The sequence below is a fragment of the Mytilus californianus genome, unplaced genomic scaffold (genome assembly GCF_021869535.1).
Source record: "Mytilus californianus isolate M0D057914Y unplaced genomic scaffold, xbMytCali1.0.p SCAF_7, whole genome shotgun sequence".
NCBI lineage: Eukaryota > Metazoa > Mollusca > Bivalvia > Mytilida > Mytilidae > Mytilus > Mytilus californianus.
In genome coordinates, this window is record NW_026262723.1 from 86,548,346 (window position 1) to 86,575,896 (window position 27,551).

The 27,551-nt window shown below is 33.0% G+C and overlaps 1 protein-coding gene across 3 annotated transcripts in view; it reads left to right on the forward strand.

The window, feature by feature from the left end:
• Nucleotides 1–2,636: 2,636 nt before the first annotated feature.
• LOC127708076 (protein sidekick-2-like) overlaps nucleotides 2,637–27,551 on the forward strand; it is a 58,821-nt gene continuing 33,906 nt past the window's right edge. For all 3 annotated transcript variants that reach the window (XR_007985143.1, XM_052212875.1, XM_052212874.1), the window contains exons 1-14: nucleotides 2,637–3,053; nucleotides 6,547–6,816; nucleotides 11,868–12,161; nucleotides 16,659–16,767; nucleotides 17,028–17,245; nucleotides 17,769–17,919; nucleotides 18,506–18,633; nucleotides 19,220–19,336; nucleotides 20,057–20,227; nucleotides 20,778–21,056; nucleotides 21,906–22,058; nucleotides 22,392–22,583; nucleotides 25,930–26,544; nucleotides 27,104–27,202. Coding sequence is in view for 2 of the 3 variants with exons in the window: in XM_052212875.1 (XP_052068835.1) it covers nucleotides 2,945–3,053; nucleotides 6,547–6,816; nucleotides 11,868–12,161; nucleotides 16,659–16,767; nucleotides 17,028–17,245; nucleotides 17,769–17,919; nucleotides 18,506–18,633; nucleotides 19,220–19,336; nucleotides 20,057–20,227; nucleotides 20,778–21,056; nucleotides 21,906–22,058; nucleotides 22,392–22,583; nucleotides 25,930–26,544; nucleotides 27,104–27,202 (2,905 nt within the window). In the remaining variant the exon portion in view is untranslated. The remainder of the gene's footprint in view (nucleotides 3,054–6,546; nucleotides 6,817–11,867; nucleotides 12,162–16,658; nucleotides 16,768–17,027; nucleotides 17,246–17,768; nucleotides 17,920–18,505; nucleotides 18,634–19,219; nucleotides 19,337–20,056; nucleotides 20,228–20,777; nucleotides 21,057–21,905; nucleotides 22,059–22,391; nucleotides 22,584–25,929; nucleotides 26,545–27,103; nucleotides 27,203–27,551) is intronic.

Sequence of the window (27,551 nt, forward strand, 5' to 3'; positions counted from 1 at the left end):
ATGACGGACATGAACCAACAGCAACCACTGAATTACAGGCTCCTGACTTGAGACGGGCACATAAAGAATGTGACAATGTTAAATATTTTTAGGCTCTCATCACCACCACTAGCATGGGACATTGGTGTAACGACATAACATAAAAACAAACTTTAAACATAATTTGAAAATAGTTCATTTCGGTTTAATCAGGCTGACTGTACATGAAATATTTGCCATTGACAAGCAGTTGTGAATCGAAGTTGAATTTACAGAAAGGTGACATCAATATATGCTATCATATTTAACATTCTTGTTTAGATCTGACATTGCTACGTATTTATACATTCCGCATTATTTTTGGCTTCTCAGAATTTTCACATGGTAAACTGTCAGCAGTTACCCAACAAAAAAATGTTATAGGGAACCTATTTACAAAGCATCATGCCGACAACAATTAACATGGTTTGTCACCAAACATTGAACAAGCACATTTATATTTGCTGTGGCTAAAAAAACTAAAGCAAATCACAACTCTTTTCATCTGAGTTGCTCAATTATTAGGGTTACAAAAAGCATAGCGATATAACTAAAACATACGACACTTTAACAATAGACAATATTCAAATTTTCAAAAACTTTACGGCTCTGTATTGAAGCACAAAATTTCTTGTCTTGGATTTTGAAAGAGGGCACATATTTCTGGTGTTGAAAAAATGTCATCGTAATTTACACTAATGTGGTTCTATTTATGTTAACATAGAGATAATTTGATTATTCAGTCACGTAATTTTGAAGCTTCTTCGTTCTGATTTACATGTACTTGCGGTTGATGCTTCTTTTGGAGTTTTTGTAGTTTTTGCAGTCTTTGCAGCAGGGACGTATAGTCATCCTCCGATTCAATATCTGATGCAGTATATTCACCACGTAAAAGATCAAGATTGAGATCACTATCATCCCAAGATAAAAAATCAATGTTACTGGACATTGTGAATTGAAAAATGAAAATGCCGGCGATATTTTGGGAACATATATATAATTTGTAGGGCTTATGTTTGCTTTATGTATCCATTGCAGTTATAACCTCTTTGCTGATCTGTTACGTAAGGAAATTACTCATTTACCTTTAATGAAATTTTTTCTCTCTTCTGTGATCGCCGCTTATTACATTGTTTGCAAAAACTTGACCTAATTATCAGACGGAAATTTAAAAAAAGTGTGGGGGGGGGGGGTTGAAACTTGTTTGAAAAATAAAATTACGTTGAATAATCTGAATGAGGGTCTGGATGGGGGTTCTTTATTTCCTATAATTTCTATGCCATTTTTCTCTATTCTTTAAATCTTAATAACTTATTATTTTCTCTTCTCTATTCTTTATTTGTCGGTCCATTTTTCTCCATTCTATACTTTTTTTGCCCCTATTTCTCCATTCTATAAAACCCCATCCACACCCTCCTGAATCCTACCACAAGTGCACCGACGATATTTGACAAGGTTTACTACAATAAACATGTATATTGGGCACTCAGCAGTGAAATACCTTACAAGTATAGAATAAAAGTTTACTGCAATAAACGGAGCCTCGTGTACCTTGGGCACCCAGCTGTGAAACAAAATTCATCTCCCATGCTTTTGAGACTACCTGTCTTTACAGGTAAAATATTTGTATATTAGATACAATTAACGGACGTGTAGCAAAACAATGTAACTGTAAGATTGATAAGATTTATAAATCACATTCACATTTTCAAGAGTGGCCGCATAATAACAAACTATTAACAAATTATTAATGATTAAAAACAAAAATTTTAAATATGAATAGAGATAACTGCATTTGAAAGATAAAAACTATATTCTTTTTTTTTGTGATTAATTCAATTTTGTTTTTAAATTATTTTTAAAAGAAAAATAATAATATCCGATACTGTTATAGTATTCTCAGTAATAGGTGATATATGTCGTCTGCTACGGTCGAATACGAAACTACGTTAAAATAACGTAGCTAACTACCGGAGACTCAGATAATCCGATAAATCTATAGTGACCAATCTCTGTGTTATAGTAGTCTCAGACTGTAAACAGCAAAGATATCAAGCAGAGAAAGATCTACAAATAAGTCAACATGACCAAAACCGTCTTATTGGAGTTATTGTCCTTTAAAGTCATTTTCTGCAATTAATTGGTAATTTTTGTAAACTTTTTTCAAAAATCTTCTGCTTTTAATTTTTAATTACTGGCCCAAATTAAACCAAACTTGGCCTCAATCATTATTAGGGTATCAAATACTATTTTTTATAATTTTAACCTTATTTTACATGATTTCCATAACTACAGTAGATACAGATGAGCGACACATGCTCTTGAGAGCTTCTAGTTTTATTACTCGTTTAACTTTATTTTTTTCATTTGTGCGTAAAAACTACGACGGTAAAGATCTATCATTTTTTAGCTACCACCTTATTTTCAACAATACAAAACTGAATTTGTTACATTTTTGTGAGGAGTGTATTACAAGTTGAATAAGATCAAATATTTCAAACAATTATACAAAATTAGTGGGTGAGAAGATTTACGCGATATGACACTTTTCATACCTTTCTTACCTGACCTGACTCATCAATTTCATCCAATCAAATTATTTGTTTTGGTCACATGAACGGAACTACTAATGTCGAATGGAATTTGGACAATTACTCTACTTTAACAGAAAATATGCTTAATTAGCAGATATTTGCAGACAAAAATTCAAAAAAAGGACTTTATTTATATATTTCTGAAAATTTATTTCGTCGAACTATTCAGGATAAACTTTTGATCGAATATTTGGGATGCCGTGTCCCGAAGTTTATTTATCAATATGGCGGATCACAACTTCCGATGGTGGAGAATAAAGAATTTTAACAATATTCATTCTAAAAACTTTTGAAATACATGCTAATTATTGTTAAATGTAAATTTCATTACAATGAAACGTTATAAGCGATTAGTAATGCCATTGCTATCCAGCAAAGCATATTTTACAACTCTTTTCCTCACCTTTATGTCTGTTTGGCCTGACAAATGTCTCATGCAAGGTAAGAAAATCTATAATAGGTAATTCAGGGTCTTGAATATTCTAAAATGGACCACATATTCACACAAACTTTATTCATTTCCTCACTAAATATATCTACAAAGTGCAGATTATTAAGATTGCTTCCAGGTACTGTTGTTTTCAGGTAACCTGGGGGCTGATCAAAGTGATTGTTCAAACACACTAGTAGTCACTACTGCTGAATGAGTCAATGTTGTCCTGTTCACTATGAGAAAGCACCCAAGGTACTTTTCATGTTTGGAAAATTACCCATGTTGAAGTATAAGCTGTTGAAGATACCCAATTTAAACCCAGATCATAAAAACAAACCTAGGTTGCTGTTTTTTGAATATTTTGGTATTTAAGTTGCTGATACTGAACCCACATTTGCATCTTCATCATCATGGCAGTCATAATTGAATAAATGAATATGTTTTTAAATGGTTTCCTGGAATTAATAGAAACTTAACAAATAAATCTGGGTACTATTTGATCACGTGAAACGGTGAAAGTACCCAGGGTACCTTCTTATGGTAGCCAGGACAACAATGACCTATTTTACCACACTACCTCAACAGAATTAAAATTAAAAAAAATAACAGGATGAAAGCTGAATTTCATGACAAAAAATCAAACTATTCAAAATGCTACAAGGCGTAACAGTTCATGTATGAGATAGTCTGTTGTTCATCAGTGTCTGATTTCATCTTAAACACACCAATAATGTACTGTGATAATTTAAAAAAACTATGGAATCAACACAACATCACATGCATTAAATATAATATTGTGGGTAAAGCAGGGTTTCCCCTGGGTCAATATTATTTTTGCCAACTTGCATTCCTTTTTGAAATTAAACTAAAGTTCAATTTGTGGTCTCGTGTACATCTGGGATCTAATATAACCTGTAATATAAAATCCCATGTACTTTTAACCACATCTCTATTTTGATTCTACATTTTAATAAATGAACACTAAAATGCTAAATTGGAATAACAATTTTATTACATTTATTGTTAGTGTAAATTCATTACAAAGTCAATTAAACTTGATTACTGCCACTTTTTATGAGGATATTGGAGTGCCAATAATTATATTTGTATCCAATACATCAGCAAGTCTGGACAAAAGCTGTACAACTGTACTCATATTCAGTGTGTGTTCATTAATGTCAATTAAAATGCTTTTACTTTAATACCATAAAGACTTGTTAGGCCAATTAAAATTAATTGATAGATTTTCATCCCCGCCCGCCCCTCTGAAATCATCCCGCCTTGATTTTTTTTTAAAATTTGCGATTTGCGGATTTTGTTCATTTCTGTTACCTGTAACCGCCGATAATTTCATTTCATTCAAAACTTCCTGCTTAAAATTTCGGTTTTTCGAATTTCTTCGAGTAATATAACCAAAATGATTAAGTCGACATATACTGCTGCTCAAGGATGACAACATTATCTTCTGAGAATATAGATTGATTTTGCCTCTCTGTTACTAGAATGACATAAAATATTCGGATTACGAGTAATACATGTATAATAGGCGCTGTCCAAGAACTCTAATCGCGGTAATGTCACAAATTTCAGTGATTAGAAAAGCGTAGATTTTTTATACATGTACGACCGCAAACAAATTTTTGGGTTCGTATAATGGTATGATGTCGTCGTCGTCTGTGTCGTCGTCCAAAGACACATTGGTTTCCGGACAATAACTTTAGTTTAAGTGAATGGATCTCTATGAAATTTGTTAAGAAGGTTCAATACCACAAAAGGAAGGTTAGGATTGATTTTGGGGATGATGGTCCCAACCGTTTAGGAATAAGGGACCCAAAACAAGCATTTTTCTAGTTTCAGGATAATAACTTGTGTATAAGTATTTCGATTGCTCTGAAATTGTACCACAATGTTTAATACCACAAGTAGAAGGTTGGGATTTATTTTAGGGGTTATGGGGGCCAACAGTTTAGGAATAAAGGGCCAAAAAGGGGCCAAAAGCAAGCATTTTTCTAGTTTCCAGACAATAACTTGTGTGTAAGTGTATGGATCTCTCTGGCATTGTACCACAAGGTTCCATATAACAAAGGGACGGCTGGGATTGAGTTTGGGGTTAATTGTCCCAAACGTAGGAATTAGGGGCCAAAAAAGGGCCAAAAACAAGCATTTTTCTAGTTTCCAGACAATAACTTGTGTGTAGGTGTATGGATCTTTCTGAAATTGTACTACAAGGTTCCATACTACAAAGGAAAGGCTGGGATTGAGTTTTGGGGTTATTGCTCCAAGGGGGGGGGGGATTTTTTTCCCAAGTTTTTTAAGGAATTCATATATTTTTTTCAACATTTTTAAAATTTGAAATTTTTTAAAAGTTTCAAGAAGAAATCTTCAATTGCACAGTATTGCACAATGGATTTATAAGATCTTTGACCACATTTATTTTGCGTCATAAACCCTAATTATGTCAAAAATTTGATCACAATCCAAATTCAGACAGTATCAAGCTTGAATATTGTGTCCAAATTTGCCCCAACTGTTCAGGGTTCGACCTCTGCGGTTGTATCAGGCTGCGCTCAGCGAAGCATTTTATTTATTTATACAATGACTTTGTGTCAGGAAATTTGGACTGTGAATGATATCCAAAGCGCATGAATATTGGAACACATTGGTACAAAATCATGACTGGAATAAAGTAATTGACACAAGCACAAAGTTGTGCGATTTATGACTGTACATTGAGTACAAAGAGTCGGCCAACATATAAAATGTATTATAGCAAGCTCTTAGATTTACCCCAAGGCTGTCGTTTTTGTTGACAAACAGCAAACACCCTCTGTCCCAGCCCCTTAATAGAGTCATTAAACAACTTCTTAGTTTTGGTTCAGTTCAGGTTTTATATTGTAATTATATTTGCACCTTGCATAAGAATCTTCAAAGCATCAACCCTAGTATTTTCAACACAGTTTGAGTTTTCATTTCACTCTGTACTCATAATATTTGTGTTGCATACCAATGCATATGCTGTATTTTATGAGCACTACAAATCATAGCTAAGAAAGAAAACTAAATTTGATGGAGGTAGTCTGAAAGAGAACATTTTTCCACGTTTTTGCTATTTATTTTATTAAAAATAGGTTTCTAAAGCGGCCATTACATCTAGAACAGTGGTTGCTAATCAGGAATATTAATTTAAGAATTTGAAAATAATGTAGAATTCCTTATATATAAATTATATAAGCTTATTATAACCCATGTATATGAACAACACGTCACAAAAGGGTTTAGGAGGAAATAAAAATTAAAAAATAAAATCCTCTTACCTGCCCCATTTTTTTCAAAAATCTGGATGAAAATCTACTAATTAATTTTAGTTGGCCTTAAGTGAAATATTTATTATATACACAATTGTGTCATGATTGTATTTCAAATAATTAAAGATTAAAGATATTCTTGGAACACTCATATCAACCTATATTGTTACAGTCTTAGACAATGTACTCTTTTCAGATTATCCCCCAAGAGAGTTTTCCACTGAGCCAAATACACAGAATCCAATACCAGAACTCTCATTAAAAATAGTATTATGTCGAGCCAGTAGTTCACCTAATGCACAATACAGATGGATGAAGGACGGAACATATATCACAGAGTATAATGCTTTAGACTATTCATATAGAATGATGTCTGTTAATAGAACTGATGCTGGAATTTATAGATGTGTTGCAAAAAATTATCTAGGTGCTATACGAAGTAAGGGGGCAAAGATAGTCATTGCTTGTAAGTATTTCTGCCAAAGTTGGAAGATAAATACAACCTGGGTGGTTGTAACTTCATGTATTAATTCTAGTAAAACCATGGTTATGATGGCAGATAGGGGAAATTATTAAAATTTTATTTCTTTTTGCATCAGTTTATGAGAAAATGAAAGATATTGGGTTTATGTATGTTTTATTTATCTTTAACATTAATAACTACTGATTTAGTCCTTAGTTCTAATGATCTTTGGTTATGTTAAATACATGTACATTGTATGTATAGATACAATGTATATAGAAATGTAAATCATTTCAACATGTCTAAATCAAGATGGTTCTGCCAGAAAATGTATGATTTTTACATGTAACTAAATTACATGAACTTTACCAGTTACCCATGGCTAACAGTTGTAAAAAAATATCTATAACAAAAGCCCCCTCCTCAATAAATGTTAACCTAACAGGAAACAAGTAATAAAAAGGATATTAATCTTTTAAATGCCAGTAAAAATAAGTTAGAACTAGAAGGATTTTCACTCTGATAGCTTCTGTTATTGTCTTTTACTACACTACATGTATTTTATGCTAAAGCATCAGTCTTCATCATCTGTCCATATATAATTTCAATTGATATAGATAAGTGAATTTTTAAAGTGTCTAAAATTGACTGGAACACTTTAATGATTTGATAAATCACACAACAGCCCCCCCGCCCAATAAATGTTGACTGTACAGGAATAAAAGTTATAATAGTGATTTTTATACAACCGCAAAAAAAATTTTGTGGTCGTATATTGGTATGACGTTGGCGTCGTCGTCGTCGTCGTCGTCGTCCGGCGTCGTCGTCCGAATACACATTAGTTTAAGTGAATGGATCTCATTGAAATTTTACCATAAGGTTCAATACCACAAAAGGAAGGTGGGGATTGATTTTGGGGGTTATGGTACTAACAGTTAAGGAATTAGGGGCCAAAAGGGGCCAAAAATAAGCATTTTTGTAACTTCCAGACATAACTTGTGTGTAAGTGTATGGATCTCTCTGACATTGTACCACAAGGTTCCATATCACAAAGGGAATGCTGGGATTGATTTTGGGGGTAATTGTCTCCAAATTTTAGGAATTAGGGGCCAAAAAGGGGCAAAAAACAAGCATTTTTCTAGTTTCATGACAATAACTTGTTTGTAAGTGTATGGATCTTTATGAAATTGTACTACAAGGTTCCATATCACAAAGGGAATACTGGGATTGATTTTTGGGGTAATTTCCTCCAAATATTAGGAATTAGGGGCCAAAAAGGGGCAAAAAACAAGCAATTTTCTAGTTTCATGACAATAACTTGTTTGTAAGTGTATGGATCTTTATGAAATTGTACTACAAGGTTCCATATCACAAAGGGAAGGCTGGGATTGATTTTGGGGGTTTTCCCTCAAAATTTTAGTAATTAAGGGCCATAAAAGGGCAAAAAAAACATGCATTTTTCTAGTTTCAGGACAATAACTTGTGTGTAAGTGTATGGATCTTTATGAAATTGTACTGCAAGGTTCCATATCACAAAGGGAAAGCTGGAATTGAGTTTGGGGGTAATTGCCCTAAACGTTTAGGAATTTGGGGCCAAAAAACAAGCATTTTTCTAGTTTCCAGACAATAACTTGTGTTCAAGTGTATGAATCTCTCTGAAATTGTACTGCAAGGTACCATACCACAAAGGGAAAGCTGGGATTGAGTTTGGGGGCGATGAATCATAAGGGGGTTCAAAAATTGGGGGGGGGGATTTTTTTTTTCATTTTTTTTCTTTAACATTTTCCATTTTAAATTGGTTATTTCTGATTTATATATAAAAGCAAATAATAATGATATGGTTTGAATAGGCATACATGTGAACCTCCCGACGGGAGTACAATAATCCCGTTTTCAGGGGTCTCCTCCCCCCTCCCGTTGAAAAAATCCCGTGTATGAAATTTTTCATGAATGAAAAATTTCTGCCCAACATAACATCTCAGGCATCTGGTGTAACTGACATTACCTGAAGTTATATTTTACCTGTAAATCAATTAACATGCATAATTATAGGGCTTCACTTGTCAGCTTGGGTGTCAAACATACTGGTAAGCAACGATTTTTACCTCAGGCTAACTGCCGTTGTGTAACAAAAACTGTGTATTTATTGGGTTACTTCCCTTGATTTATCCTGTTTTAAGTTACTTTCCTTTTAATAATGAAAATTTTTAAAAGAATATAAATAAAATATAAATTGAACAAATAATCATAAAAGGATGGTTATTAAATGATTTTAAATGTCTTAGGACAAATAAAAAAATAATAATTTGAAAATTATTTGAGGATTCTATACTTCCTTTTAAGGCTTAAATTGAAATTTATATAATAACTATGACCCTAACTTTACAGATAGAATGAATTTCTGAGTTTGCAAATAAAAACCATTTGCAAGAGAAAAAAAAAAAAAATAAAAACTATTTGCAGACAGCTAAACAAATGCTCTGGTTGCAATGATTGTTTTATAGAATATGAAGTAAAAAATTTAAAGAACATACTGGAAAAAAACAATGTTAGATTGAACATGTAGAATATAAAGATGGAGAAACTTTATAAGTACAAGGGTACTATAAACATAATAAATTGGTTGGAAAGTTGAAGAAAACACACTTTAAAAGACCATTTTTACAGCACACGGTTACATTTACAACAAAATTAATGTCGATTAAAAACCTCCTGATCTGAGTCCTTATCTCCTGACCAAAATTTCCCAATCTCCTGATCTGAGTTTCACAGTCCATCACATGTATGAATAGGTAAATTGAAAATTTTTAAGTTCTTAGACCACTTTCATTCTGTGTCAGAAACCTATGCTGTGTCAAATATTTAATTACAATCCAAATTCAGTGCTGTATCAAGCTTGAATGTTGTGTCCATACTTGCCCCAACTGTTCAGGGTTCGACCTCTGCGGTCGTATCAAGCTGCGCCCCAGCGGAGCATTTTATTTTTAATTTGCTTAAAATTAAATTATTTCCTGACTTCAAATGTGTAATAACAATCTTCTAAATGCACGAAAATGAATGTTGGAAGAACCTTCACTTTTATGGCTTCTGTTTTTATACGACCGCAAAAAAATTTTGTGGTTGTATATTGGTATGACGTTGGCGTCGTCGTCCGAAGACACATTGGTTTTCACACTCTAACTTTAGTTTAAGTGAATGGATCTCTATGAAATTTTACCATTAGGTTCAATACCACAAAAGAAAGGTTGGGATTGATTTTGAGGGTTATGGAACCAACAGTTAAGGAATTAGGGGCCAAAAAATAAGCATTTTTGTAACTTCCAGACATCACTTGTGTGTTAGTGTATGGATCTCTCTGAAATTGTACCACAAGGTTCCATATCACAAAAGGAATGCTTGGATTGATTTTGGGGGTAATTGCCTCAAAATTTTAGGAATTAGGGGCCAAAAAAAAGGGACAAAAACAAGCATTTTTCTAGTTTCATGACAATAACTTGTGTGTAAGTCTATGGATCTTTCTGAAATTGTACTACAAGGTTCCATATCACAAAGGGAAAGCTGGAATTGAGTTGGGGGTAATTGCCCTAAACGTTTAGGAATAAGGGTCCAAAAATAAGCATTTTTCTAGTTTCCAGACAATAACTTGTGTTCAAGTGTATGGATCTCTCTGAAATTGTACCACAAGGTTCCATATCACAAAAGGAATGCTTGGATTGATTTTGGGGGTAATTGCCTCAAAATTTTAGGAATTAAGGGCCAAAAAAAAGGGACAAAAAACAAGCATTTTTCTAGTTTCATGACAATAACTTGTGTGTAAGTCTATGGATCTTTCTGAAATTGTACTACAAGGTTCCATATCACAAAGGGAAAGCTGGAATTGAGTTTGGGGGTAATTGCCCTAAACGTTTAGGAAAAAGGGGCCAAAAATAAGCATTTTCTAGTTTCCAGACAATAACTTGTGTGTAAGTCTATGGATCTTTCTGAAATTGTACTGCAAGGTTCCATATCACAAAAGGAAAGCTGGGTTTGAGTTTGGGGGTAATTGCCCTAAATGTTTAGGAATTTGGGGCCAAAAAGGGGCCAAACAAAACAAGCATTTTTCTAGTTTCCAGACAATAACATGTGTTCAAGTGTATGGATCTCTCTGAAATTGTACTGCAAGGTACTATACCACAAAGGGAAGGCTGGGATTGAGTTTGGGGGGGGGGGGATGAATCATAAGGGGGTTAAAAAAACTAGGGGGGGGGGGGATTTTTTTTCTTTAAAATTTTCTATTTTCAAATTGGGTTTTTCTGATTTATATATATAGCAAATAATAGTGATATGGTTTGAATAGGTAAATTAAAAAAATTTAAGTTCTTAGACCACATTCATTCTGTGTCAGAAACCTATGCTGTGTCAAATATTTAATCACAATCCAAATTCAGTGCTGTATCAAGCTTGAATGTTGTGTCCATACTTGCCCCAACTGTTCAGGGTTCGACCCCTGCGGTCGTATCAAGCTGCGCCCAGCGGAGCATTTTATTATCTTTTAGTTTAATAATCTATATGATTTATACTAATAAATAACTGTCCATCATATGTCCATATAGAATTTCAATTATATTTAATATAAAAAAACAGAACCTAAAATTGACAGAAACACTTACAAGAAGAATCAAATTTATTTATTATAGTGTCACATATTGATTGAAACAAAACATTCACAAAATATTTGTGTACACAGAAATAACAATCACTATCCAGCCAAAAAATGACTTATGAGACACTGATCCTTAAAACCAAAATATATACAAAAAAATCATATTTTCATAGTTGACAGTAATTGACCAGATAGGAAATAATGAATTTAATAAGCTTATACCAAAGCATGCATTTTAAGCTTAGCTTTTATCAATAATTTGGATTATTGACAGAAAAGCAGACAACCAAATTCAAGCTAATCTTTTCAACAAGATCAGGATTTCCATAATGCAATGCCATTTCTGAATTGATCCATAAATAAAGAAATTACCATTAACAACTGCAGATTTACATATTGTTATTCATTTCAGATATTGATAATTTTGAATCTCATACAAATCAGACAGTAAGTGTGTTGTCAGGGGATGGTGTTGCAATCAACTTACCTAATATAAACTCTGTACCAGATCCTGCTGTATCATGGTATGCCAGTGGTGTAGAAATGGCACCAGAAGCACAGAGGCATCAAATTACACTTGAAAAAAATCTCGTTCTATTGAGCACAAGTATACATTCTGATAATGGGAAGATATATAAAGCAGAAGCTCTTAATGGTATCAATGGAGTCAGTAGAACTACAAAGGACTTTGCCCTCAGAGTTGGAGGTAAGTGATAGTACATGTGCTAATGCCAACATTCATATCTGTACAATATGTATTGATTTATATAGAACTGCTGTAAGGAATAGACCTGACTTCTTTTATGGATAAATTCATTTTGTATTTTGGTACATTGTATTCATACATACAATATTTAGAGTTTTCACTTAGATGAGTCCTGAACTTTAGTAAAAATTTAACTGGCCTAACCATTTTTATACGACCGCAAAAATTGAAAATTTTTTGGTCGTATATTGGTATGACGTTGGCGTCGTCGTCGTCGTCGTCGTCGTCCGGCGTCGTCCGAAGACACATTGGTTTTCGCACTCTAACTTTAGTTTAAGTGAATGGATCTCCATGAAATTTTACCATAAGGTTCAATACCACGAAAGGAAGGTTGGGATTGATTTTGGGGGTTATGGTACCAACAGTTAAGGAATTAGGGGCCAAAAAGGGGCCAAAAAAAAGCATTTTTGTAACTTCCAGACAATAACTTGTGTGTAAGTGTATGGATCTCTCTGACATTGTACCACAAGGTTCCATATCACAAAGGGAAGGCTGTAATTGATTTTGGGGGTAATTGCCTCAAAATTTTAGGAATTAGGGGCCAAAAAAGGGGCAAAAACAAGCATTTTTCTAGTTTCATGACAATAACTTGTGTGTAAGTGTTTGGATATTTCTGAAATTGTACTACAAGGTTCATATCACAAAGGGAAAGCTGGAATTGAGTTTGTGGGTAATTGCCCGAAACGTTTAGGAATAGGGGGCCAAAAAGGGGCCAAAAATAAGCATTTTTCTAGTTTCCAGACAATAACTTGTGTTCAAGTGTATGGATCTCTCTGAAATTGTACTGCAAGGTACCATACCACAAAGGGAAGGCTGGGATTGAGATTGGGGGTGATGAATCATAAGGGGGTTCAAAAAATTTGGGGGGGGGGGGGGATTTTTTTTTTCTTCTTTTTTTCCTTTTTTTTTTTCTTTTAAAATTTTCCATTTTAAGTTGGTTATTTCTGATTAATATTTAAAAGCAAATAATAATGATATGGTAGGAGATACACACCAAACAGGATGTGTAAATTATTATATAATAAGTATTGTGCAATAGCAAGAAATTTTCAATTGCACAGTATTGCACAATTGCAAGAAATCTTCAATTGCACAGTATTGCGCAATAGCAAGAAATCTTCAATTGCACAGTATTGCGCAATAGCAAGAAATATCCAATAGCACAATATTGCGCAATAGCAAGAAATTGTCAATTGTACAGTATTGCACAATAGCAAGAAATATTCAATTGCACAGTATTGTGCAAAAGAAGATACTTCGTATAAATTGCTTATTTCTTGATCAATTTCAATGGGGTTTTATTCTTGAATTCTTGGGGTTCTTTAATATGCTGAATCTAACCAAGTATTAAGTTTTTGGATTTTGGGCCCCGTTTTTAAATTGGTCCACAATGAGGTACAAAGGGTCCAAAATTTAACTTCGTTTGATTTCATCAAAAATTGAATTATTGGGGTTCTTTGATATGCCGAATCTAACCGTGTATTTAGATTCTTAATTTTTGGTTCCGTTTTCAAATTGGTCTACATTAAGGTCAAAAGGGTCCAAAATTAAACTTAGTTTGATTTTAACAAAAATTGAATTTTTAGGGTTCTTTGATATGCTGAATCTAAACATGTATTTAGATTTTTGATTATGGGCCCAGTTTTCAAGTTGGTCCAAATCGGGGTCCAAAATTAAACTTTGTTTGATTTCAACAAAAATTGAATATATGGGGTTCTTTGATATGCTGAATCTAACCATGTATTTAGATTTTTGATTTTTGGGCCCCATAATCAACTTTGTCCACATTGAGGTCAAAAGGGTCCAAAATTAAACTTTGTTTGATTTCATCAAAAATTGAATTATTGGGGTTCTTTGATATGCCAAATCTAACCGTGTATTTAGATTTTTAATTTTGGGTCCCGTTTTTAAATTGGTCTACATTAAGGTCCAAAGGCTCCAAAATTAAACTTAGTTTGATTTTAACAAAAATTGAGTTCTTGGGGTTCTTTGATATGCTGAATCTAAACATGTGTTTAGATTTTTGATTATGGGCCCAGTTTTCAAGTTGGTCCAAGTTGGGGTCCAAAATTAAACTTTGTTTGATTTCAACAAAAATTGAATATATGGGGTTCTTTGATATGCTGAATCTAAACATGTATTTAGATTTTAGATTTTTGGCCCAGTTTTCAAGTTGGTCCAAATTGGGGTCCAAAATTAAACTTTGTTTGATTTCAACAAAAATTGAATATATGGGGTTCTTTGATATGCTGAATCTTACCATGTATTTAGATTTTTTATTTGTGGGCCCGCTATCAAATTGGTTCATATTGAGGTCAAAAGGGTCCAAAATTAAACTTTGTTTGATTTCATCAAAAATTTAATTATTGGGGTTCTTTGATATGCCAAATCTAACCGTGTATTTAGATTTTTAATTTTGGGTCCCGTTTTTTAAATTGGTCTACATTAAGGTCCAAAGGGTCCAAAATTAAACTTAGTTTGATTTTAACAAAAATTTAATTTTTGGGGTTCTTTGATATGCTGAATCTAAACATGTGTTTAGATTTTTGATTATGGGACCAGTTTTCAAGTTGGGGTCCAAAATTAAACTTTGTTTGATTTCAACAAAAATTGAATATATGGGGTTCTTTGATATGCTGAATCTAAACATGTATTTAGATTTTAGATTTTTGGCCCAGTTTTCAAGTTGGTCCAAATTGGGGTCCAAAATTAAACTTTGTTTGATTTCAACAAAAATTGAATATATGGGGTTCTTTGATATGCTGAATCTTACCATGTATTTAGATTTTTTATTTTGTGGGTCCGCTATCAAATTGGTTCATATTGAGGTCAAAAGGGTCCAAAATTAAACTTTGTTTGATTTCATCAAAAATTGAATTATTGGGGTTCTTTGATATGCCAAATCTAACCGTGTTTTTAGATTTTTAATTTTGGGTCCCGTTTTTTAAATTGGTCTACATTAAGGTCCAAAGGGTCCAAAATTAAACTTAGTTTGATTTTAACAAAAATTGAATTCTTGGGGTACTTTGATATGCTGAATCTAAACATGTGTTTAGATTTTTGATTATGGGACCAGTTTTCAAGTTTGTCCAAGTTGGGGTCCAAAATTAAACTTTGTTTGATTTCAACAAAAATTGAATATATGGGGTTCTTTGATATGCTGAATCTAACCATATATTTTGATTTTGGGCATTGGACCATAATAGGTAAATTAAAAAAATTGAAGTTCTTAGACCACATTCTTTCTGTGTCAGAAACCTATGCTGTGTCAAATATTTAATCACAATCCAAATTCAGAGCTGTATCAAGCTTGAATGTTGTGTCCATACTTGCCCCAACTGTTCAGGGTTCGACCTCTGCGGTCGTATCAAGCTGCGCCCAGCGAAGCATTTTATTGTCCCCCATGCAACGCGTTGTGGGGGACATAGAACCACCCATCTGTCTGTTAAGTGCTCTCACGTGTACAATTCTTGCCAGATTTCTATAAAACTTATATCATAGGTTTATATCAGCAATGTCTTGGACCATTTCTAAAATCAGTGCCGATCAGTTATTTCTAAAAGAGCTATGCCCCTTGGAAACATTAATTTTATGGAAAATTGCATTGTTAGCGCTCTCATGTGTTCAATTCTTGCCAGATTTTTATGAAACTTATATTAAAGGTTTATATTAGCAATGTCTTTGACAAGTTCGAAAAAACATATACGATCAATAATTTCTGAAAGAGTTATGCCCTTGGAAATATTAATTATATGGAAAATTGCCTTATGAGTGCTCTAATGTGTACAATTCTTGCAAGATTTTTATGAAATTTATATTATAGATTTATATTATCAATTTCTTTGACGAGTTCAAAATCAATGCTGATCAATTATTTTTAAAAGAGTTAGACCCCTTGGAAATATTGATTATATGGAAAATTACATTGTCAGCAATCTCATGTGTACAATTACTGCCAGAATTTTATGAAACTTATATCATAGGTTTATATCAGCAATCAATGTCTTTGAAACTTTCGAAAATAAGTGCTGATCAAATATTTTTAACAAGTTATGCCCCTTGGAAATATTAATTATAATGGAAATCACATTGCATTTTGCTCTAGATCTGAAGCCTTCGTTTTTTTCTAAGATATTGATAAATAGTTTTGAAGAACAAAAAAAAAGTGCTTTGTTTAGTTATTGTCCTTGTATGTTGAATAGATAACATATGTGCAACGCGGGGTACATTGGAACTCTGTTTTATCTTAATAGATTAGTTCTTTGATGCATGAAGAGTCTGAAAGCTGAATCTAAAAATCATTATATTATTAGTCGATAATTGAAATTAGTATTCTAATTCTGAATTACCCGTCAATTGGTTTCAAACCGAAGATTTAAATGATGATTGTGCTGACATCACTCTTAGTTAGAATCCTGATATTTCTTTATGTTTCAGACACAGGCGAAGGAGATACAAAACTACCAGCTTTACTCGTTGGTCCTAAAAATACCACGGCCAAGACAGGGGATCGGGATACAAAGCTGGAATGTATTTACAATGCCAGGTTAGCGTTTGATAGTATTTTTCATTGTCTTGAAAAAATTATAAAAGTGTTTTACAAGTGAAAAGAATTCTAAAACAGTGCAGAACAACCCCTTATTCAATTGAGAATATGAGTGAATTGTTGACATCTTTTTTACTAAATGTCAGTAAATGTATCCTGTTTTCAAGTTAGAACATCATGACAACTGTTTCTTACATCATTTAATTAACAAAGTAAAGAACATACTAATTACATAACAATATTTGATGTTATTTTTTTAGGCCTTTATCAGGGTTACAAACAAAATGGTACAAAAAAGGATCTCAAAGAAGAGAAATTGTTGCCAATAATAAGTATATATTTAACACAGTGTATAAACGTGTATTGACAATAAAAGATCCAGATCTAAGTGATGCAGGCCAGTATGAATGTGAGGCAGTGTTTGTTAGTAATGGACAATCTGATACCAAGACATCAGCTGCTTACCTCACTGTTAATGGTATGTGGAATCACTATATTACTTCCTTGTTTGTTGATCTTTTTAAATGATATTTTTATGAACATACCAATCTGATACAAAGACTTCAGATGCTTTTCTAACTGCTCATGATATGTGGATTCACTAACGTACTTCCAGAATCTTTTCTAGTAAACAGGCTTTTCTTGAAATGTAAATATTTTATGAGCATTTGTCTTGGGCTTGATGCAATTATAATATATTATTGCTAACATCGCCAAATATTAAACTCATTAAATGTAAAAAGCTTCAATGTGGATAGGATGCAGACAATTTTGCTGATCTGCCAGAGTTCAGAATAATAATGAAGTGCTACAGAAAAAAGATATGCCATAGATAAATAATATTTGGTCGTTGGATTTGTATAAAGATTGTACATATTGCTTTCCCCATTCTACTCCTATCTTGATTGACAAGATTGCCAGTTTTCCTGTAAATCCTCTAATCAATGTTTCAAAGGATTTAAAAAAAACACAATATGGATAGCTTTTGTTTAATTTTTCAGAGGCTCCTTTGATTACATCACAGATACAGAGCCAGTATATTAGAGACTTTGGACAATCAATACAAGTTGACTGCCAGGCAACAGGGAACCCATCTCCTACAATCACCTGGTACTACAATGCACAGCCAGTATCTTCTGTTGGTAACAACAGGTATGCAGCAAACTCATTGTGTAAAACAATATCAGTTTATAGTCAGGAAATGTTCAAGCTGACATTCATTCTGTAACTGGTAAAATAAGAAAAATGAGCCGTTTAAATAATGAAAATAACACTTTATAAAGTTGGTGCATTTGAATTGCTTTTCTTAATTTACCTTCAGGAAAGCTCAAACATAAACATTTGAAAGCCAGGAATATGTAAATATGTGGAAACTATAAGACTGAAAGGGACCTTAGAAAAATAGCTTCATTCATTTATGGTCAAATTTGCCTGAGAGTTTTGGAACCTTAGTTTCTTATTAATTTCTTAAAAAATTATTTAAAAACTGTGAAAAGTGACAAATTGTGAATTATGCAAGAGCTAAGAAGAACGTTATTTTTTCCATATTTTAGTCCCTGTTTGTCAGTAGTGATGTCACTTAACATATCAACAAACAAGACCCTTGTACTGAGTAAAATTCTTTGAAACAAAAATCTAGGAGTGAAATGAGTATTTGGTAGATTTTGTATAGCATAAGATAATACATGTATATGTAGATTAGTAATTGATACATAATTAGATAACTACGTTTTTGCAGATTAAGTGTAACTCAGGATGGATCATTAATGATAAATAACTTAGATCTTGGTGATTCAGGAGTGTACCAGTGTTTTGCTTCCAATGCAGCTGGAGAAACTAAAATATCAGCTTGGATTAAAGTAGACAGTAAGTCTTATGATTTTGCAAGATTTAACATTTTAGTTTTTTATGACCACTAAGTATGTTGTATTAGCATATAGATTTACTGCTGACTGTTTTTACATTATTGATGTCCAGAATATTTTTACTGCCTAGGTTTGTAAAGACCAACACAATGAGTCAATTATTTAACTTGCTAACTCACAAGGAAACAGGGACACATGTCACCCTACTCAGGGACCACCAGTTAAGTAGAGAATTAGGGAATATCAATTTAAAGTGTGTTGTTTATCATGAATACACATTAATTCCAAGACCTCTCATACTCCAGACAAAAGTTCCACTGTATTACCACCAAGACAGTTCATTTTTCAGAAATCCATAACAATGCATAAATGATTTTTCAATACTACAATCCACCTACAAAATACAGCTTTGTTCAGTTACATTCTTTTCATCTTGAATTTGATTTAATTGTAGACCAGATTTGACAAATATCAATGTAAGGTTTCTTTTTAAAGTAAAAACATATGTTGTGCGTGATTTCTCACAGCTTAGGTGAGTTATTAATGAACTTTTAAATTTAGAAATGAATGTTTCATTGTATTAACAGAATCACCACCAGCGTTCATCTCATTACCATTGAATCTGACACTAGTAGAAGGAGCAGATGCTAGATTTCCATGTGAAGTTTCTGGAGCACCTAAACCTGTTATTATATGGAAGAAAAGTGTGTACATTGTTGTAACATTCTTATTTAATTACATGGCTAACCATTTGAGAACAAAAAAATTAAGGCACATCATAATTTCATTTTAACTTGTTTGCTCATGTCATCATAAATCTTATATTTCTTTTAATGTGTATCCTTATATCTACAATATCCACAAAAACTGGTACCCCATTAATATAACTTATCTACTAACAATATGTGATTCATTACATTATATTTAAAAAAAACATGGAGCAATAAAACAGTTTTTGAAAGCTCTTTTATCCTGCCTTTGAATATGATATTTGAGAGGGGGCATAATGTTATATTTTATGTTGGACGACTTGAACAGTAATGTCGGGTTTTGCATTGAATTTTCATGATCAATAAAGTTTCTTACTTACTATAAGTAACAGGCCATATATTATTTGATAGAAAGATTAGTTGTAAACATGTCTGGTTTCTTTTTCTGATTTGGTTCAATGGGTCACTCTAAATTCTATGATTCTATAAGTTTTCAAATGGCTGTTGACATGAAATTGTACATCTGTTGTCTCTTATATGACATCTTGTTTGCCTGAAAATTATATTTTCCTTTTGTTCACAAATGTTGAGAATTTGATTTAAGTAGTGCACTGGTGGGATATTTACATTTATGCTGTTTTATTTGTTAAATGTATTGTTGTATTGATGTAAAATTACTAAAGCAATGAATAAGTTTATTTGATTTTCACATAGAAATGGACAATATAGAATCAGAAGTAACAACTGGTGGCAGATATCAGATCAATCCAACTTCAGGAGAGTTACTGATCATTACAACAGAACCTGGTGATTCAGCAGTATTTTCATGTAATGCTTCAAATAGTCAAGGAAGCATTTATGCTGAAGCTTACCTCAGTGTTTATCGTAAGTTAATCTTTAAGACAGTCAAAAGGTGCTAAAGACTATATAGAACATAGAAAGTTAAGAGTTAGTTTAAACTTTTGTAAAATAATGACCCTTGTGTTTTCAGAAAATCTTAAAAAAGATGTTTTCTGGTATGTCATTCATTATGTATTTTTATCATCTTTATATAGGAGTTTAATGGATGGCTGAATCAGATTTTGACATCCAGTTACAAAAATAGCATGTGTCTCAGGACAAGAACATGTTAATGTGGTATAGATATGAAGTCTGCTTTGTACAAGACCTATGAGCTGAGAAAGATTTTTTACTTGTTAGTTCACAAAGCAACATTCCAGACCTGTTATCATGACTGAGCTATGCAGTCTTTAGAGTTACTACTAAATGCTGAAAGAAAAGCAGCAAATAAAATTTTTCAAGTCTTTGGTTTGACCAGACAGGGGATCAAACCAACATTCTACCACAAGACCACAAAGTCATTTATATGAGTTTGAAATCAAAGTTATTGTATCTTTTGACATGAAGCAACCTTCATATATTTTTTTCATTTCAGAGAGAACTCAGATAACACAACCACCACCAGCCATTACAGAAGTCCAGAAAGGGTCTGTAGCCTCACTTCAGTGTGGAGTTTCACATGATGTTAATGTCAACATAACCTGGAAATGGTATCAGAGTCTAGTAGAGCTCAATCCATCAGACAGAATAACTATAGAACAGGATGGCACATTAACAATCCTTAGTGTTTTTAGTGGAGACAGTGGAGCCTACAAATGTCAAGTTCTATCTGCAGGGGGTAATGATGAGAGGTCAACTAACCTAAAAGTTATAGGTTTGTATTATTTCAATGTAAATTCAGATAGGTAGCCTCAAATACCAAGGGCACTATCTTTACGGGGTGGGTCTCAACATGGGTTTTGGGGTACAGACTTGTAGCTGGAATTTCAAAAACACCCCTATTCACATATTACTTTGGAGAAATGGCAACCCATTGATATATTTGACATATCAAAATAGTGACTCTTTCCAGTGGCATGTCTGTGTATACCTTTATATAAGAAGAGACCCTCCCCTCTGACTGTCTTAGTAATAGTTTTCTTTAAATTTATTGAAGTTCTTTAAGAATAGGGTTTTAAATAATTGAGGCACCTATGAACCCAAGCATAATTGATTTGGTATCAAATATGCTTATTATAATAAAGCAGTTAACAAATATATTTTCATGGATGCTTTTTTCCAATTTGGTCTTTTCTAGCCAACTTTGATGCCATTATTTCCATGATTCTCTAACTAGCTTGATTGATTTATATGTGGGGAGGATCCAAGTTTCACATATTCATGACCGTTTATTTTTGCGTCAATCTTTCTGTCTTGAAAGTCATGAGAAGTTAATTGTCTGCGAAAAATAGTTTATAATATTCGTTGTCCTATGCTTATAATACTTGCTTATTTTCACATGAACTACTAACTGCAGTTTGATTTCGTAGTTAATAATAAAGTTATAAATCAGTATAACAGTTGATATAAGTTCTATTAGAGGAACTTGTGAAATAGGTGCAAATTTGAAACAAAAGTAATGTTTAATCACAATTTTATGGACAGTCAGCAGGTCATATCGAATACTCAGGTTTATTACCTTTTCGTATATTGTATCTTAGATGTTTGTCATTTTTATTTCCAGAATTACCTTACAAGCCTGTCATAACGTCTGTAGCTGTGCCTCCTACTGCCCTTAAAAGTGCCAACATATCATTTTCTCCTGGCCCTGATGGTAACACACCTTTAAAGAGGTTTATATTCCAGAAGAGAATGGTTACATATTATCCTGATAAAGGTGGGTAGAAAATTTATATGCTTAAATATAGTCAATGAAGACTAGTTTCAAAAAAATATATGCCGTGGTCTTTTATGTCCTATCATTTTACGCTTCATGTAAAAATATGACAAAAAATTGAATTTTAATAGAAAATGTGTTTCTCTTAAGGTTGTAACCTGTTATCTATTTCTTGCATGAAGAGATATTTTTCGTATCAGACTGCCTGCAAACAGTTTGATGGCCTAAACGTATTAGAGAAGTTATTTGATAGATTTATTGATCTTTGTTTTTATTCTTGCATGTATTTGTGTGTTGAGCATAGTATTCTACTAAAGTGTTCATATTTTACAGGTGTAACCATGGGAGAAGAGGAAGGCTGGGAGACCTACCCACAAGATGTCGCTCCCAATGTCCGTTTCTTTGTCATGCCAAATCTACGACCAGCACGATACTTTCAGTTTCGATTGAGTTCGGTTAACAAAGTAGGAGAAGGACAGCCAAGTGATGCTAAACCAAACACACCATTACTTATGCCAGAACAGCGTTAGTATTAACTAAATTATAATTAATCACAGATTGGATAGTATACCGAAATTACCTTGTCCGTCTGTCCATTCATTGTCGCAGCTTTCTTTACATATTACTCTGCTTCTGATGTAAGAAATTATTTGATATTTGATCTGTAACTGTATCTTTTTAAGATGTACCATGTAAGCAATTTTCAGATCTGCCAGATAGTCACTTCCTGTTTGAAGATACTTTCATTTACTTGCACACACATCCTTATCTGTTAATTCTCTTAAACAAGTGAATGGATTTCAGGAAGACTTTCAGAACATATAATTTTATAGTCTAGAATTTTTTTTTTTTTGTTTGTTCATGAATGATTTTTTGTCGAGCCTGCAACATTGTCGCAGAAAGGTCGACATAGGGATAGTGATCTGGCGGCGGCGGGTAACTTCTTAAAAGCCTTATATTTTCCAAGATGGAAGACCTTGATGCTTTATACTTTGTATATAGATGCCTTATGTTATGAAGTTTCCGTCTGTCATATGTCCATTGTCCTTGACCTCATTTTCATGGTTCAGTGACTACTTGAAAAAAAGTTAAGATTTTTTGTAATGTTAATTTCTCTCTTATTATGAGTAATAGGATAACTATATTTAATATGTGCATACCTTGCAAGGTCCTCCTGCCTGTCGGACAGTTTTTATCTGACCTCTACCTCATTTCATGGAACAGTGAACAAGGTGAAGTATTCGTGGTCAAGTCCATATATCAGATACTATAAGCAATAGGTCTTCTATATTTGGTGTATGGAATGATTGTTAGGTGTACATGTCCAACTGGCAGGTGTCATCTGAACTTGACCTCATTTTCATGGTTCAGTGGTTAAAGTTAAGTTTTTGTGTTTTAATCTTTTTATGCCCCCGCCGTAGCGGAGGGGGCATTAAGTTTTACCCTTGTCCGTCTGTACGTACTTCCCAAAGTTAGTTTCCGTTCTCTAACTTTGCCTCAACCAAATGTTATGAAACTTATACACAATGCTTATTACCACAAAACACAGATCTAGTTTGAATTTTGGTGGCATCACTTTAACTATTCTAGAGTTATGCCCCTTTACAAATGGAAAAATTGCTGAATTTTTCGTTTCCGTTCTTTAACTTAAGTTAACCTCAACCAAATGTTATGAAACTTATACACAATGCTTATTACCACAAAATACAGATCAAATTTGAATAGTGGTGGTGTCACTTTTACTGTTCTAGAGTCATGCCCCTTTACAAATGGAAAAATTGCTGAATTTTTTTGTTTCTGTTCTCTAACTTAAGTTTGCCTCAACCAAATTTTATGAAACTTATACACAATACTTTTTACCACAAAACTCATATCAAGTGTCACTTTTACTGTTCTTCAGTTATGTCCCTTTATAACTTTATGTGATATGCAAGCGGGGGGGGGGGGGGGATCATTTATTTTCTAATACTATATGCAATAGGTCAACTATATTTGGTGTATGGAAATATTTTACAATGTTTACCGTTTACTGGACGTATTATGGTATACCGTCCGTCCGTCGTCAACATGTGGGACATTTAATCAAAAACGCTTTAACCAATTTGCATAAAAAACTTTGGTGAATTGTTTATATCTATTGATGTGAGCTCCCTTTCGTTTTTTATAAATTTTAGATTTTACGTTTCCGAGTTATGGGGTTTTATTTATTAAAAAAGGGGGATTTTCCAGTTTTCGGACAATTACTCAAGAATGCTTTCACCAACTTGCAAGAAATTGTGGTGAATTGTTTATATCTATTGACATGAGCTCCCTTTCGATTTTTATGAATTTTAGATTTTACGTTTCCGAGTTATGGGGTTTTATTCCTTAAAAAAAGGGGAATTTTCCAGTTTTCGGACAATAACTCAAGAATGCTTTCACCAACTTGCAAGAAATTGTGGTGAATTGTTTATATCTATTGACATGAGCTCCTTATCATTTTTTATAAATTTTAGATTTTACTATGAGTTATGGAATTTTATTCATTAAAAAAAGGGGGATTTTCCAGTTTTCGGACAATAACTCAAGAATGCTTTCACCAACTTGCAAGAAATTAAGGTGAATTGTTTATATCTATTGACATGAGCTCCCTTTCGATTTTTATATATTTTAGATTTTACGTTTCCGAGTTGCTATAGATGTAAGCTCCGTTTAGAATTTTATAAATTTTTCATTTATCATTTCTGAGTTATGGGGTTTTATTCATTAAAAAAGGGGGGATTTCCAGTTTTCGGACAATAACTCAAAAATGCTGTCAGCAATTCTCATGAAACTTTGGTGAATTGTTTATATCTATTGATGTAAGCTCCCTTTACATTTTCATAAATTTCTAATATGACATTGAGAATTAATTGAACTTTATTAGTTTATAGTCTGACAACAGATTTACTAAGTATTGCGCAACAGCACAATGTATTGCACAACAGCAAGAAATCTTTAATTGAATATAAATTCAATTCGTATAATCAATTTCAAGTTTATTCAGAAACCTATAATATGTCAAATATTTAATTACAATCCAAATTCAGACCTGTATCAAGCTTGAATATTGTGTCCATTTTTGCCCAACTGTTCAGGGTTGGACCTCTGCGGGCGTATCAAGCTGCTCTCAGCGAAGCAGTTTATTGTGTTTTGGTCTGTTTTTCTTAAACTATAACCAATAGGTCAACTATATTTGTTGTATGGAATGATTGTAAGGTGTATATGTCTGTCTGGCAGATATCATCTGACCTAGACCTCATTTTCATGGTTCATTGGTCAATGTTAAGTTTTCATGGTTAAGTTTGTTTTTTAGATACTAAAAGCAATAGGTCAACTATATTTAATGCATAGATTGATTGTAAGGTGTACATGTCTGTCTGGCATGGTTCATCTGACCTTGACCTTATTTTCATGGTTCATTGGTCAATGTTTAGTTTTCCTGTTTAAGTCTGTTTCTTAGAAACTATAAGCAATAGGTCAACTATATTTGGTGTATTGAATGATTGTAAGGTGTACATGTATTTCCAGTTTGGTTTATCTGACCTTGACCTCATTTTCTTGGATCATGTTAAGTTTATGTGATACTTTTAGTAAAGCTTTATATTTAGGACTATTAACATAAAATCAATGGTCAGTAAAGAAGGCGAGACATTTCAGCATGTGCACTCTTGTTTTCTATTATTCCTCAATACAGATGGTAGGTGCTATTTGAATCCAGAGAAAGAATTTTCCATGAAATGCTCTTGATACACATTAAAATGTTGTTATTATAATAGCTTTGATAATACTGTTTTATTTAATTTTGTTAAAATCATATAAAAGTAAATCAAGTATTTTTTTTTAATCTTAGCACCAGAAGCTGCACCAAGGGGATTTTATGGAAGCCCAAGATCAAATTCTTCTATAATGTTGAATTGGCAGGCCCCACCAGCGGAAACTTGGAATGGAGACTTAACAGGCTATAGAGTTAAATACAGATTAAAGGGATATACTAGCCCATTTTTAGAAAGGAATACTAATGCATGGCCAAGTACTTCTTTTGAACTGACCGGACTTATTGTATTTACCGAATATGAAATTAAGATAGCAGCATATAATAATGAGGGTGTAGGTGTGTACAGTGATAGTATAAATGTACGTACTAGAGAGGGTGTACCAGGAGTACCACCAACTGATGTAAACGTATCATCTGTTAATTCAACGGCCATTAAGATTGTTTGGCTGCCTCCTGATGCTTCAAAAATAAATGGTGTCAACTTGGGATATATAATTTTAGCCAAAGGTCCAGGAAATATAAAAGAGAGACTAACAGTTCCTCCTGATCCTACTGACCCTTATAATTATCAGCAGGCCTTCATGTACAATCTGAAGAAGTTCACAGACTACACATTAACCGTAACATGTTACACAGGTCAGGGACCAGGACCTGCTAGTACTCCCATCCATATCAAGACAGAGGAAGATGGTTAGTATTTTATATAGCAAACCCTTTAAGGAATTCACTGTTTCAGAATCTAATGCATTCTGGGTAATATTTTCAAAAGCATACACCAAAACGTTGTGATTGGTTAAAAACATCCTAAACAATAGAAATTCAACCAATATGGTAACTTAAATTTATTTGGGGTACAAACTATGACATAAACCATAATCCTTTAGATTTTGAAACAGCTAATTAAGTCTTGTAAGACAAGTGCATGTTTTGCATAGGTTATATTTATCAGTAATAATTATATATCCTAAGTCAAGTGTTCCCTTTAGTCAGGCTTCAGACTTTTGCAGGGTTTGGTGTGGACATACCTTATTGTAGGTTATAAAAGTGCACAAATTTATTCTATTATCCATATTTAGAATATATATACATAAGTTTGCATTTTACAGATTCCAGATTTTTTGTGTTAGACTCTTATTCTTTATTTGTTGAAATACAAATGCTTAGGAATTTCAAGCTACAATCCATTCATTTAAGCTGATATTGAAGTTTATTGAATCTGTTTTGATAAAAAATTTGTTTAATCTTTCAGTGCCTGATGAAGTAGTCCATCTGTCATTCACAGATATTTTTGATACTTCTGTCAAAGTTATATGGCAGCATCCTGTTGAAATCAATGGTATACTCACAGGTTTGTATTTTCAATTAAAAATTACTATAATATTATATGAAACCACAGTGATTTGCACCAAAGAGTGAAAAAAATTTAAAGAAAATATTTCAAAGCTTATTCATCTATTTTCATTTACTATGCTGTACTTGGAAAGTTAAAATGCTGGTATAACCTAATTACCAATCATCAGGTATCCTACTTTCCCTCAAAATGTACTCTGTTAATTATACCCCCGCTTTAAAAATGTGGGGGTATACTGTTTTACCTCTGTCTGTCCGTCCATCCGTCAGTCCTTCAGTCCTTCCTTCCGAATATTTTTCTTCGCATCTTTCTCAGGAACTACATTACAAGGATTTCTGAAATTTGG